Source organism: Protomyctophum bolini, assembly GCF_963924005.1.
Source record: "Protomyctophum bolini genome assembly, chromosome: 11".
Classification (NCBI taxonomy): domain Eukaryota; kingdom Metazoa; phylum Chordata; class Actinopteri; order Myctophiformes; family Myctophidae; genus Protomyctophum; species Protomyctophum bolini.
The window spans coordinates 4,154,417-4,168,689 of record NC_137872.1 but is presented as its reverse complement, the minus strand read 5'-3'; the positions used below and the strand labels follow the sequence as shown (position 1 = coordinate 4,168,689).

At 44.9% G+C, this 14,273-nt stretch overlaps 2 protein-coding genes across 5 annotated transcripts in view; both read right to left on the bottom strand.

The window, feature by feature from the left end:
• Positions 1-131: 131 nt before the first annotated feature.
• Positions 132-5,176, bottom strand: nol12 (nucleolar protein 12). The gene is made up of 6 exons (XM_080775555.1): positions 4,994-5,176; positions 3,461-3,566; positions 3,047-3,095; positions 2,760-2,911; positions 2,148-2,224; positions 132-845 (listed from the first exon to the last, which is right to left on the bottom strand). The coding sequence occupies exons 1-6, from the start codon at positions 5,140-5,142 to the stop codon at positions 632-634; spliced, it is 747 nt and encodes a 248-aa protein (XP_080631681.1). The 5' UTR covers positions 5,143-5,176; the 3' UTR covers positions 132-631.
• Positions 5,177-10,172: 4,996 nt separating this feature from the next.
• srebf2 (sterol regulatory element binding transcription factor 2) overlaps positions 10,173-14,273 on the bottom strand; it is a 36,438-nt gene continuing 32,337 nt past the window's right edge. For all 4 annotated transcript variants that reach the window (XM_080776343.1, XM_080776344.1, XM_080776345.1 and 1 more), the window contains exon 20: positions 10,173-13,581. In XM_080776343.1, the coding sequence (XP_080632469.1) occupies positions 13,364-13,581 (218 nt within the window). In that variant the 3' untranslated portion in view covers positions 10,173-13,363. The remainder of the gene's footprint in view (positions 13,582-14,273) is intronic.

Sequence of the window (14,273 nt, the reverse complement as noted above, 5' to 3'; positions counted from 1 at the left end):
ATCATTTTTCAAAAATAGCAGACCTACAAGCTCGTAGCGCGCCACTCGGTGGCGCGCTACGAGCTTGTAGATCTGCTATTTTGCAATAGCTAAAGCATAACATGATGCTAACACCAAAATGGGTTCCCGTTCAGAATGGGTTAAACATATATATTATTTCACAGCGAACGTTTTTTAAACTCATATTTCCTTCTGGTGGGGGTCCCTGGAACAACACATTTTCAGATGGGGGTCCGCGGCCAAATACAGATAATTCTGTTGGGTCGTTTGTTGACATGAAAAGGTTTATTTTGAACACCACCGATAATCTGGACTCGGGTCTCTAAATAGAGTTAATCCATTCTGTACGGGAACCCCTTTCGGTGCTTTAAGCATTATGTTATACTTTAGCTATTGAATCAAATAGCAGATCTACAAGCTCAGAGCAAGCATTTGACTCAAATATTTGCTTCTGGGGTGTCCCTGTGGCCAATTACATACATGTTTGCGGGTCAACTGACATAGAAACATAGGGGTTTTTCAGAAAACTGTCAGGCTTTTAGAAGGCATTTGTAGAATCAGGTCCTCAAGTCTAAATCAATAGGGTTAAACCTCCGCCCAGGTCTAAATCAATAGGGTTATTAAATAACTCTCAGTCTTGGTATCTTCTGTTGCCCTTCCGTCGACGCCTCTCCTTCATGGTGGTCTTCCCGGGTCGGGCCTTGACGTGCTCGCCGGGCCCGTGCTTCTTGTCCGCGGTCGTGCCGCGTTTGCATGTTTCTGCACGTTTGCTCGCCTGCGTGGGCTTCCCTTTCCTCCTCTTGGACTTGGTGTGATTGTTGAGCGTGGCCGACAGGTCGCGGATCCTAACGGGAGGAGGACGGGGTTAAACCACAACAACACTGAGGAGGAGGAGGACGGAAAGGAACACTAATAGAAAGGCAGGAAAGGGCCTTTCTGTGTGGAGTTTGCATGTTCTCCCCGTGTCCCCTAGGGTATAGGTACCCTCACAAAAACATGCAGTAATCCTGGTCTCTAAACTGCCTCCCCCTGGCCAGCCGGGGCGCCTGATGGAGGGGAAAGGAACTGGTTGGAATAACGTGTTCCTTCCACGCGCTACGTCCAACCAGGGAAACTCCCCCCCTGTCGGGTGTAAAGGAGCAACTTGAACACTCAGGCATGAAGGGAGCATGAGTTAAGTCCGTTGCTCTCCCCAGGTTGGCGGAGGGTGTGTAGAGCCCAGGATCACATTAGATAATTGACACAGGGGTGAAAAATGGGTTACAAAATCGTGGGATAAAAAATATATAAAAAAAAAAAGAAAGGCAGGAAACGGCGGGCCAAAGTATTGCTTATAGCAGTGTTGAGATTTCGTAGACCAGGGTTGGTTCCCCCGAGCACCTTCTAGTGGGTGCGTGTGACATGAAAAGGCTAATGGTGGACGGTGCTACATGTATGGTGGTATTTTAACCCATTCTGACCTGAGATCAGATTCTACAAAATGTCTTCTACATCCCTGACAGTTTTATGAAAAAGCTATGTTTCTATGTCAGTCGTTCTTCGATTTTTCAAAAATAGCAGACCTACAAGCTCGTAGCGCGCCACTCGGTGGCGCGCTACGAGCTTGTAGTGAAAATAGCCGATGCTGAAAATAGCCGATCTACAAGTTCACAGCTTTTAGATCAGCTATTTTCAGCATGAAACCAATCAGTCATTAGTCATTAGGGTAAAATCAGTCATTACGACAGCCTCTGGCACCGCCAAAATACACTTTAGTCGACTAAAATCTTATGACATTTAGTGTGTGTGTGTGTACAGCTTGGCTACAAATGTAAACTCTGCAATGTCCATAAATCAGTGGTGAGGGGCCTGCAGATTGCAGGCATGCCCAAGCCGAGAGCTACTGTATAAGGCATCTGCAACATTCTGTTCAGTGTCTGCAATAATTGGCAGTCACCATATATGGAGAAGGCGATGCTTTCTGTACCCGTGATCTGGATCCTGAAGCACAGTTTTCCAAGTTTGCGCATCCACTATTGTTTGTGTTTCAAGAATGTCTTGTTAAATGTGAATGCAAATAAATATGTTAAATGTGAGTGTGTGTGTGTGTGTGTGTGTGTGAGTGTGTGTGTGAGAGAGAGTGTGTGTGTGTGTGTGGGGATAATTACTTTTTGTTGAGGAAGGGGGTATTGGCTTTTTTTGGCATGGCGACCATTCTCTCCTGCCCCTCTTCTGCTCCTCCCTCCTGAATAATGCAACAGGTGACACTCATTACACTGCTGTGAATACATTTACAGTACATACAGTACAATGGCATATCCGGAGTGTTAAGTCATTTAGACCTGAGCTCGATTCTACAGTTTTCTGACAGTTTTCTGAAGAACGAACCCCATGTTTCTATGTCAGTCGTTCTCAAACATTTTCATGTCAAGGACCCCCGAAGATTATCTGTAATTGGCCGCCGACCCCCCCATCTGAAAATATGTTGTTCCAGGGACCCCCCCAGAAGCAAAGATATGAGTTAAAACCGTTCCCTCTGAAAGAATATATATATATTCAAAGATTTGCGCCACATTTTCACGATTTCTCAAAAATAGCAGACCTACAAGCTCATAGCGCGGCACTCGGTGCCACGCTATGAGCTTGTGGATCTCACGTCAACTACTACGGCACAGCGAAAGACAATAGAAAAACGTATAAAAATCTCCACTATAATCTACCAAACGATTACACATGTAACAATGTATGGGAGGGGCCGGCGCACAGCCCGCACACTTTACCTGATTGGCTGCTGGGCCAGGAAACAGGCTGCCGGGCCCTGTGAGGTCCAGGTCGTTGATGGTCGTCACGGTGACCGTGTGGTTGGGATGGTCATACTGGATAGATTCTGTTGTGGCCGTTATCGCCTCCTCCAAATCATCTTTATCCTCCGCTGATGCATGGGGGGGGGGGGGGGGGGGGAAGAGTGTTAGAGCATAGAGAGACTCAGAGATGGAGTCTGTGCTGAAATCCATGCTATAATATTAGCAACAATGTTTTAAATGAACTAAATGTTTTCTTCACTCACCGAGGGCCTCTGTTCTTTCCTTGAGCATGTCCATGTATGTTCTGTGTCTCTGAAATGAGACAGAAACATTTGGTCATTTGGTCACTCCTTCTTGTCAACAGTCTCCGTCCCTTCTCTCTCTAAGCTACCCTTAAAAGGTAGGGTATTTGTGGTTAAAAAGTTGAAGTTCTATATTAAGTTCTATATTATTGTAATACTCGTAGCGCGCCACCGAGTGGCGCGCTACGAGCTTGTAGGTCTGCCATTTTTGAAAAATCGAAGAACGACTGACATAGAAACATAGCTTTTTCAGAAAACTGTCAGGATGTAGAAGACATTTTTAGAATCTGATCTCAGGTCAAAATGGGTTAAATGAACACAAAATACATTTTCAGGTGTCGTGTTACCAATTTCATCCAATCAGTATAAATTCACCTCTTCCTTGACTTTCTTCTGCTCTTCCTTGATCTTCTTCTGTATGTCTGCCACCGCTGCCTTCTTCCTCTCCACCTTCCTCTTGTGGAAGCCGGTGAGGTATTCCCTTCAGACAGACAGGACCAGTGTATATTTGTACGTCTCTAAATGTTTTGATGAATTGAACAAGGTGGACTCTCTTGTAAACAAATGCAATGCTTTTTTGGGTCGTCCAATCACAGCCAACAGTCTGTATTGAGTTGTGCTTGAATTGTACTGTATTCTGCAAACTGTTAATAAATATTTCAATCAATCAATCAGTGGCCCTACTACAGTAGTTAAGCAATATTACACGAGAGGTTGTTGTTTAACGTGATTATCGCCACGACAGTGATGCGGTCGTCAGGAACGAGACGAAGTCGAGTTCCGCAAGCATCACTGTGCTGGTTTGATCCACAGCTAGAAACCGTTTCAACCAATCAGATTGCTTCCTCGAAACGACCTGTTGTAGAATTTACATAACACCAGTGGTTCCCAAACCTTTATGTCAATCAAGGACCCCCAAATTGACACTAATTGGCCTTCGGACGTCCATTTGAAAAGATATGCCATGGACCCCCACATAAGAGAAGATTTGTTCTCAACCTGTTTATTTTCAAGGACCATTCCATTTGTACACTCTCAGAGTTACAGACCCATAAGGGTCCATTTCCTAACTATCATTTAAGCTGGGGACCCCCTGGAACTCCCTCAAGGACCCCTGGGGGTCCCCGGGACTCCACTTTGGGAACCCCTGGCCTGCATTACACATCACCTCCGTAACAAGTGGTTGATTTGAACAGTATACGTTCTCAAAGGTGGGGTTCAAGGGGGTCCTCAGGGGTGTTAGTATGGCATCATAATCAGGTTGACCACTTTAGACTTTATCTGGATTGCCACAAAAAGTCAACCATAACCCAATATTCGTTCGGGATCGCTTCAAATTACAAATTACAAATGTATTCGTATATTAACACAACAGCACACAATTTTAAACAGTTTAAAACATCAACGGCAAGTTATAGTACTGTTTAAACTTTAAACAGTACTATAACTTGCCGTTGATGTTTTAGAAATATATATCTAACTTTTTATTTCGGTTTACAGGAGAAAAGAACAGGCAGAAAATATCACATGCCACCAATATATACCTTTGTTGCTCATTTCTTGTGTCTTTAAATGTCTTAATGAATTGAATACACAGGACCACAATGGAAACAAGCCCTCGGGGCTTTTTGTGTTATCCTTTTGGTATAGCCCCGCGAGTCAGAACCCAATGGTAGTAAAGTTTCTGACATTTTTAAGACTAAATACCATGGGTCGGCACGATAGAATGAGCTGACCCAGGGGGTTCCGAGAGGGGCTATCCTTTTGGTATTATTGTATAATCGTACCGCTGTGTGTTGATACATCTTCAATCAATCATTGAAATCAAACATTGATTCATATTCAAAACAAATACACCAGTTAGCTGCCACTGGCTATAAAAAGGCACAAACAAGATCAATTACTTACTGTCGATCCGCATCGTCAAATGTAACTTGTAATTTCTGGTCTCTTTTCTTAAATCCGGGCTTGGAACCCTTGAATTTGCTATTTTTGGCCGCATTATAGCCGGACGTTTTCGTGCTCTTTTGCACCTTAGTCTTCATGTTGTTCTTCATGTTTACACGTGTGTTTGTGTGTGTGCAGTGTAGTGTTAATCGTCTTGTCTTCTTCCGGTTCAGTGCATGGTGCGTCCGTCCAACAATTATGTCCGACTTGAAACTATAACGCACCTTTCCGCCAGTCCGGTCCGGATCCTATGGCCAGGTTAAAGGACCACTTCACCACTTTTCAACTATATCTTCTTCAAGCTAATTATAAAATAGCTCAAGGCTCTATTGCTGATTACTTAGGTTAGGAGGACCCGCCATAGAACTTAAACCAGGATGCTTTGACTTCTGCCTTCTCCCTGAAGCAGACATATTCTCCGATTATATTCTACGCCTGTCACGATGACTAAGCCAGTTAGATCTATCCATATATGGTTCTACCACATCTATCTGATATCAGCACTAGGTCGGCCCGGGCCAAATATAGGCATTGTCATACTAGACAACATGTCATATATGACAGACATATGATATGTCATATAGCCCAACGTCCTAGTCGGATATACCCATATATGGGGACTAAATATCCAATGAGAAACTACTCACAGTCACATCCAACAACATGACTGGAAGTGAGAGCTAGTCTTCGTTACAGATCTGAGATCTCTATCTCCCTATCTCCCTCCCCTCCCACTCACAAGGCTGGTAATGTTTTGGACCTTGTGTTCTCCAGAGCCTGCTCTCCCTCCACACTCTCTGTTACCCCCTTAATTAGGTCTGACCACCACTTCATAACCTTCTCCCTCTCTCTCTCCACCCTCCCGCCTAAACCTGTTAACCCTCCGAACGTCACCTCCCGACGCAATCTCAAGTCCCTAAACCCCTCCTCCCTCTCATCCTCTATTCTCTCCTCTCTACCCTCCCTGGAGTCCTTCCTCTCCCTCTCACCTGACACTGCAACCTCATCCTTCCTCTCCTCTATCTCATCTGCATTCGACCAACACTGCCCGCTCTCATCCAGGCCAGCTCGCTCATGTCCACCGGCTCCCTGGCTATCTGAAACTCTCAGATCTGAACGAACACCTCTAAGGGCAGCCGAAAGAAAGTGGCACAAGACAAAGCTACCAGATGACCTTTCCCACTTTCACTCACTCCTCTCTGCCTTCGCCCTCTCACTAACCACTGCTAAAACCTCTTTCTACCACACCAAAATCCAATCCTGTACTTCTAACCCCAGGAAGCTCTTCTCCACTTTCTCCTCCCTCCTTAAACCCCCTCCCCCCACTCAACCTGCATCCCTCACTGCTGAGGTTTTTGTCAACTACTTCGAGAAGAAGGTTGATGATATCAGCAGCTCCTTTCCTCCCCTCCCACATAAAGTGGCATCTGACTCAACCAACACTAACCCCAACATACCATGCATGTCCTCCTTCTCTCCTCTTTCCCCAGACGAGGTTCTACAACTAGTGACATCCTCTAGACCTACCACCTGTCCTCTTGACCCTGTCCCGTCTCCAATCTTCCAGACCATCGCACCTGATCTGCTCCCCTTCATCACCTCCATCATCAACACCTCAGTAACCTCAGGCTGCGTCCCCTCTGCCCTCAAGTCAGCCAGAGTAACACCACTCCTCAAGAAACCAACTCTTGACCCCTCAGATGTCAAGAACTACAGACCGGTATCACTCCTTTCATTTATTTCTAAAACCATTGAACGTGTTGTCTCCAACCAGCTCTCTCTCCATCTCTCACAGCACAACCTGCTGGATCCCAACCAGTCCGGATTTAAGAAGGCCCACTCCACAGAAACTGCCCTGCTGGCAGTCACAGAAGCACTACATGCTGCCCAAGCTGCTTCCCACTCTGCAGTACTGATCCTCCTAGACCTATCGGCAGCATTTGACACAGTGAACCACCAGCTGCTCCTAGACACCCTAGCGGATCTAGGCATCGGTGGAACGGCACTAAAGTGGTTCTCTTCCTAGTTCCTACCTCACCGACCGGACCTACCAGGTTTCCTGGAAAGGTCTGTTATCATCCCCCCGAACCCTCCAAACTGGGGTCCCACAGGGATCGGTACTTGGTCCCCTCCTTTTCTCACTGTACACTAAATCCCTTGGCACTATCATCTCTGCTCACAATATATCCTATCACTGCTACGCCGATGACACACAACTGTTTCTATCCTTCCCCCCCTCTGCCACTCAGGTGGAAGAGCGCATCACTGCATGCCTGGCTGACATCTCACAGTGGATGTCCTCCAACCACCTCAAACTGAACCCAGACAAGACTGAGCTTCTCTTCTTCCCAGCTAAGTCCTGCCCTATGCGGGAGCTAACTATCTCCATAGACAACGCCCTGGTAACGTCTGTCCCAACAGCCAGGAATCTTGGTGTTGTCCTGGACAGTCAGCTCTCGTTCAAAACTCACATCACAGCTGTCACTCGATCCTGTAGGTTCACACTCTATAACATACGACGAATTAGACCGTTCCTCACCCAGGAATCAGCCCAGCTCCTAATCCAGACAACAGTCTTGTCAAAACTTGACTATTGTAACTCCCTCCTTACTGGCCTACCAGCATGTGCACTTAAGCCTCTCCAGCTGATCCAAAATGCTGCAGCTCGCTTGGTCTTCAACCAGCCAAAATTCTCACATGTCTCCCCCCTGCTCCGCTCCCTCCACTGGCTCCCGGTCGCTGCCCGCACAGAATACAAAACTCTGATGCTGGCATTCAAAGCAACCAAAGGTATGGCTCCCCCATATCTTGCAAGTATGATCGAACCCTACAAACCCTCCCGCTCACTCAGATCAGCCAACGCAGGGAAGCTGGAAGTACCCTCACTAAAAACGCCGGGACAACGCTCCACACGTCCCAAACTCTTCTCCCTTCTGGCTCCAAAACTGTGGAATGCACTTCCCATTGCAGTCAGAACTGCAGCATCACTCCCAATCTTCCGCCGTAGTCTGAAAACCCACCTTTTCAGACTCCATCATGGCCCATAGCACTTACCCCACCCCCTTAGATAGCAATTCTGTAGACTTAGATAGCATTTGATACAGACTTATAGCATGTTATGTAGACAGCATAAGTGCATTGTATGTAGTCATAGCACGTCATAGTACATATGTGTAGCATAGTAGTATAGATGTATAGCTTATATGTATAGTTTCATTATAGATATTCCACTGTTACTTTCTTAGCTACGCATGTTTCATGAAAAATGTCTTTATGTGATGTATTCCCATGCTTTTTGTTCTTGCTTAATGTAAGTCGCTCTGGATTAAGAGCGTCTGCTAAATGCCTAAATTGTAAATTGTAAATTGTAAATTGTCTATGATAGTCTTGATCCAATGCTATTATTCTATGTTTGTTTTCGTAAAATAATGCCCTCCTTAATCGTCATAGTGTCCAGGCAGTGGGTTGACAATAAGGTTGGGTTCACATGGGCAGATTAAACCATGTCCAAATCAACTCACAAGTTCACAACCTCCAGAGCCATAATTATGGTTCTTACAACCTCTATGATCACAAAGCTTCAGCGCATCGTTTTATCTGCCGTACTAGTGATTTGTGAACACACCATATAGAGACACTTGCCCTTCAGACAAGTACAAGGTCATGTAGTATATGTATACGGTAGTTTATATGTATAGTTTAATTCCACTGTTACGTTCTTAGCTTATACGCATGTTTCATGATAAATGCTTTTTATGTGATGTATTCCCATGCTTTTTTGTTCTTGCTTAATGTAAATCGCTGTGGATTAAGAGCGTCTGCTAAATGCCTAAATTGTGTCGTTTATACATGGTTGTGTATCTATTCTATCGCCTCTCAAACGAGAGGGGGACCAAAGGCAACCTGAAAGAAAGCTCCACCTGCCAGGGGCAGGTGGGCAGGTGGGCAACCCTTCAGTGTCAAACGCCTGGTGTCACACACAAGTATGCAATCCAAGTGGATTTCAGTGCTTTTCTGCATGGCCTGTATGTATACTAACTCTTATACCATATGCTTGTTTTTCTATTTCTAACCCCCCCCCCCCCTCCCTTCTCACAAAGCTGTTTCCTTTCAGTTGGATTCAAAAGAGTTCTGTGAGGAACTCCGGAGTGTGAATAGAGTGTGTGTGTGTATGTATGCGACATGCTGCCACTCCCAGCAGTGGGTCGGCTTCTATTGTGTTCAGGCCTGCTGTCTTTCTATATTAATCCACAGGAATGTCTGGGGAGACCTGAGGTGTCCAGTGGTGGTTGCTAAGTTACCTGGTGCCTCCTGTGTGGAAGACCGTCTACCTACACGGGAAAACAGGGAACTAGGGGCACACATGGGTGACACACACACACACACAGTGCTAAAGTTCCTGCCTACCAATGCGGAGGTTGTGGGGTTGGAATCCACCGTGGTGCATCCAGCTATGTCAAGTAAGTGACTATAATGAATGAATGAATTGCATTTTTATAGCGCTTTTCCAAGTGCTCAAAGCGCTTTACAATGGTTCATTCATTCATACATTGGGAGGTGAAGCGGCCAACAGTCGACGCCAGGTCGCCAGCGTCCTCACTTCCCACATTCACACACCAATGGTGGCGAGCTCACACCGACCGACTCATTGGAGGCAATGTAGGGTTCAGTGTCTTGCCCAAGGACACTTTAGACATAGTAGAGGAGCCGGGATTCGAACCGCCGACCCAGGGATCATTGGACAACCTGCTCTACCTCCTGAGCCACAGCCGCCCACTAGTACATGAACACACATGTTTGGGCCAGGATTGGGAAACTGGGTGAACGTATAATCCAGGCTGGGGATGGCACCCGTCAGTAAGGAGTGTTGAAAAGAGTTGTGCTGGCTTAAACCTTATTTTCTTGCACTCAAATTATGACACAGTAAAGTGTCAATCATGTTTTTGTTTCACCATTTGCACTTTATGCCTTCTCTTTCCCCCACTGTTCCTTCAAAGACAGAAAAACAGTCATTCCAGTTACCACCACCAGGTGCTTTTCCTTACATGTACAATAATCAATTATCTTTGTGTGTGCGTGTGTGTGCTCAGTTCATTTCCTCTCAAACAGGAGACCGGATATTTAAAGCACTTCACCAAACCACCGTCATCTGTTTTATTAAAAAATAAAAAATAAAATCAAAGTGAAACATAGAAATTCAGAAAAATAATACACACATCTGGGGGGACGTCAAAGACAAAGAATAGACATTTCTGTAACATAATAATAATAACAGCAACAGTTCCGTCCACTGCAGATGGCGCATGCTGTGGTCTCAGTCTCAGGGGGAAATTAACCCATTCTGACCGGGAACCCATTTCGGTGTTGGCATCATGTTATGCTTTAGCTATTGAAAAATAGCAGAACTACAAGCTCATAGCGCGCCACCGAGTGGCGCGCTACGAGCTTGTAGGTCTGCTATTTTTGAAAAATCGAAGAACGACTGACATTTTTAGAATCTGATCTCGGGTCAGAATGGGTTAATCAGACCAGTGTGTGTCCAGTGGAAACCTCGTATGAATCTGATCTCAGGTCAGAATGGGTTAAATCTGTGATGATGACGACAGTCAAAGGTGGATACAAGCAGTTCAAGGTTTCGTTAGGTTGCGGGTGTGTATAGCCAACAAACTTGGTAAGTTTGTAAGCATTTGGATAAGAACTATTCTCAATAACACTAACACCAAGTGCCAAAGTAATAGTATACCTAAAGTAGAGCATGCTAATCTAACGGATACTTTTGTCTTTTTTTTAATGAGTGTGGCGTTTTGTATTCAATAAAATATACTACTTCTGATTAAATTTCACCTTCCTTTTACAAAAACAAATTCTTGCCCCTAAAGCCGACGTGCCGATATAAAACGATAGTAATAAAGACAGTTTCAGACAGTTTCAAACAAAAAACAAATAAAATAATATTACACAACCATTTTAACAACCATTAAATAAGACAAACACACACAAAAGGAATGAGAAAAGAAGTGTCGAGTTTAGGCAGACAGACCATTATAAAACGGAGAAGCCAATTGGACATTGATTTCTCCTTCTCCTGCATTTCAGGATATTTAAAACCATAAAATAATTCTCAATAACTATATCAAGGCCATTATGCTTGAGAGCTTTTTTTTTTACATCACACATCGACTATATTTCCCAGAACAACCTTCGCATGATGACTAGGGAACAAATCTTACCTGGACTTAAATTTAAACTTGATATCCCCAATCCCCTGGACACTGGACAGGGCATAGTCGTCTGAACTAATACATAATTCAACATTTTAGACCCAGTTTGACTTGATTTTGTCTTTCCTTTATGTGTATTTCTCTCTAGCAGGACATCCTTTTAAATCTATTTAAGACCACTGTTTCTATCTGGCTATGTACAAACTATATACAATCACGTGTGTGTGTGTGCGTGTGTGTGTGTGTGTGTGTGTGTGTGTGTGTGTGTGTGAGTGTGTTCCTGCTCTACATTGTGGTTGTGATTGTGTGTGTGTGTGTGTGTGTCCGCGCCTACGTGCGCGTGCGTAACTATAGTCCTATACGGAATTGGCCGTTTTCCTCTTCTTAAATAAAAACGGTATTTTCCTATTCAATAATTCTCAAATGATACTGTACACACTTTCCTCGTTTTGTGTCGTAGGCAGAAATCTGCCCACGGCGGCAGCAAACAGCCATATTGCACTGCGCGCTAACTCTAAAAACAAAAGCTGCGTGGCATAACTAGCGTTAGAACAACATCGTACCGCACTGACGCATCGGTTTTAAAAAGTGCCACTCGATTTGCATTTGATGTGGGATGACGGCAGTGCTCAGGTTAGCCCGTGTCGCGCCCAAGAGCACAATGCTGGCATTGTACAGTGTATGAGGTAGATAGAAATAGACCCTATACTCAGCACTGTACGGCTGCGAAGCAAGCTAGTCTGTCCACCAGCATCCTATAAACGGACAGGCAGGTTAAAAAAAAAAGAAGAAAAAAAAAAGATCCTGGCTGTCAATGTCTGAATGCACCGAACGAAGCCTTCTGTGTCATTCACCAACTTAAATAGCCAATGAGAAGAATGGTCCCTTTTTCCCTTTGGGGGGCTCCTCTATATTCTATAACCGGATTGGTTTCCTTTTTATACAGTAGCAGTATAAGAAGTGTGATACCGTTACCGGCCACACAGGGGGCGTAGTTACACTGCAACAATGCCAGTGCACGTGACTCTGTGCACGTTCCTTCAGTGTGGAGCATGGGGGAGTGGGGGTTGACTGTTCAGAGTATGGGAGAGTGGGGGTTGACTGTCCAGAGTATGGGAGAGTGGGGGTTGACTGTCCACGTGTAGGTCGGCAGCGGTTTTGAATCTCTTTGCGTTTGCATATGAATGAGAAGAACAATAAGACGTTAGTGTGTGTGTGTGTGTGTGTGTGTGTGTGTCTATGAGTAAACCCTATATCCAAATAGATAGAGCACCGAAGTCTGACGTCAATATCGGTAGAGGGCGCTAAGTCCACGGGTTCATGTACGGTACTTTTTTTTATTTGCAATTGTAATCCCCCATTAGACCAGGGGATCTTAGACCGCCTCATATAAGAACTGTGTTTGATAAATAAACACGTCATCCTGGCTGGCCGCTTCACTCGTATATGGATATGGAGAATTCTACCACAGGTCGTTTTTCGAGGAAGCAATCTGATTGGTTGAAACAGCCTTGGTGGCCGGTGGTTAAACCAGCACCGTTCACCACCTATAATCAAAACAAAGAATTCAGCCGCTCTGTTTTCCCAGAGCGCTAGCAAACTCGGTGGCTAGGCTAGCTAGTTTCTTGGGACATTATGTGGTCGTAGTGACTACATCTGTCATTAAAAAAATATATTCTTTCAGCGATTTTCTTAGTTTTAAGGGTAACTGTTGTAGAATTGCAATATTACACTCGAGGGTGTGGTTTAACGTGATTATTAGTTACATTTTCTCTAGAAACAGACTGTATCAAATATGACTGACTGACTGACTGTCGTAAACGATACAGAGACACCTCCCTGACAATAACGCCGAGACAGATTGTTTATCTTTGGACCACGATGCTTATATGAGGCGATTTTAAGACGACCCCCATGTTATTCTCCTTAGAGAAAAAAAAACGTCCGTGAACCAGAGGATGAGCGAGAGTGACGTCAGGAGGACTTCAACGCTCTATATATATAGCGAGAAAGAGAGGTCACTGATATGAGTTGGTCACTACAGTAGTTAGCCCTAATATCTGATACAGTGTGTGTGTGTGTGTGTGTGCGTGCGTGTGTGTGTTTGCGATCACGAGGCAGCGATGGTCGTGCCTCCACTGAGGCGCAGGAGGATCTGCTGACAGTCCTGTAGGGAGCGCCGGTCGCCCACGCGCTCCAACGTGCGCTTGGCCTCGGCCAGCAGGCGGGCGCGGTGGCCCGGCGGGGTCAGCAGGGGGAGGGGCAGGTGGCGACACACCAGCAGGATGGCGTGGGCCCTCTCTCGCTCGCCCAGGACACACTCGCCCTCTGAGGGAGGAGACCGGGGGGAAAGAGAGAGAGAGAGAGAGAGAGAGAGGAGAGAGAGAGAGAGAGAGAGAGAGAGAGAGAGAGAGAGAGAGAGAGAAAAAAGACAAATACAATCCCAAATTCAATTACATCCCAGAGGTGTGTGTGTGTGTGTGTTTTTCCGTCCTATAATTATTAAAAAAGAAAAATCTTTTAAAGCTTATTGTTTTTATTTGTTTTTATTTATTTTATGTTCTTATATTCAATTTTGTTCTTTGCCATTGTTTTTATCATTTTAACTACTTGTGTTTTATTGTATTCTATTTTTGCCCTGTGAAGCACTTTGAGCTGCATTTATGTATGAAAAGTGCTATACAAATAAAGTTTATTATTATTATCAGTTTCGAAAGGACTGTTGTTACTGTGTCAGAGCTGGTGTGTGTGTGTGTGTGTATTGTATTGTATGATTCTTTCTACAGGGGTGTGCGTAATAACTATTATTGTTATTAGCTGTGTAGGAGTTTGTGTGTGTGTGTGTGTGTGTGTGTGTGTGTGTGTGTCATGCATGCTCGGTCATTAGATTACTGACTCAGGGGAGCAGACAAAACAGGTTACCGTAAGTAACATGGGGAAAGTATGTCAGCACGGAGACGTAAAAACAAAAAATAAGGCGTGCGCGTATACGCTCCTCACCGTAAGAACACGTGCGTCCG

Bases quoted from the DNA above. Each gene is read 5' to 3' on its own strand.
- nol12 (XM_080775555.1), bottom strand. From the start codon at position 5,142: ATGAAGAACAACATGAAGACTAAGGTGCAAAAGAGCACGAAAACGTCC. The intron at 3,567-4,993 runs GTAAGTAATTGA...GTCTGTCTGAAG, and splicing joins TTTGACGATGCGGATCGACA to GGAATACCTCACCGGCTTCC. The intron at 3,096-3,460 runs GTGAATTTATAC...GTCTCATTTCAG, and splicing joins AGAAGAAAGTCAAGGAAGAG to AGACACAGAACATACATGGA.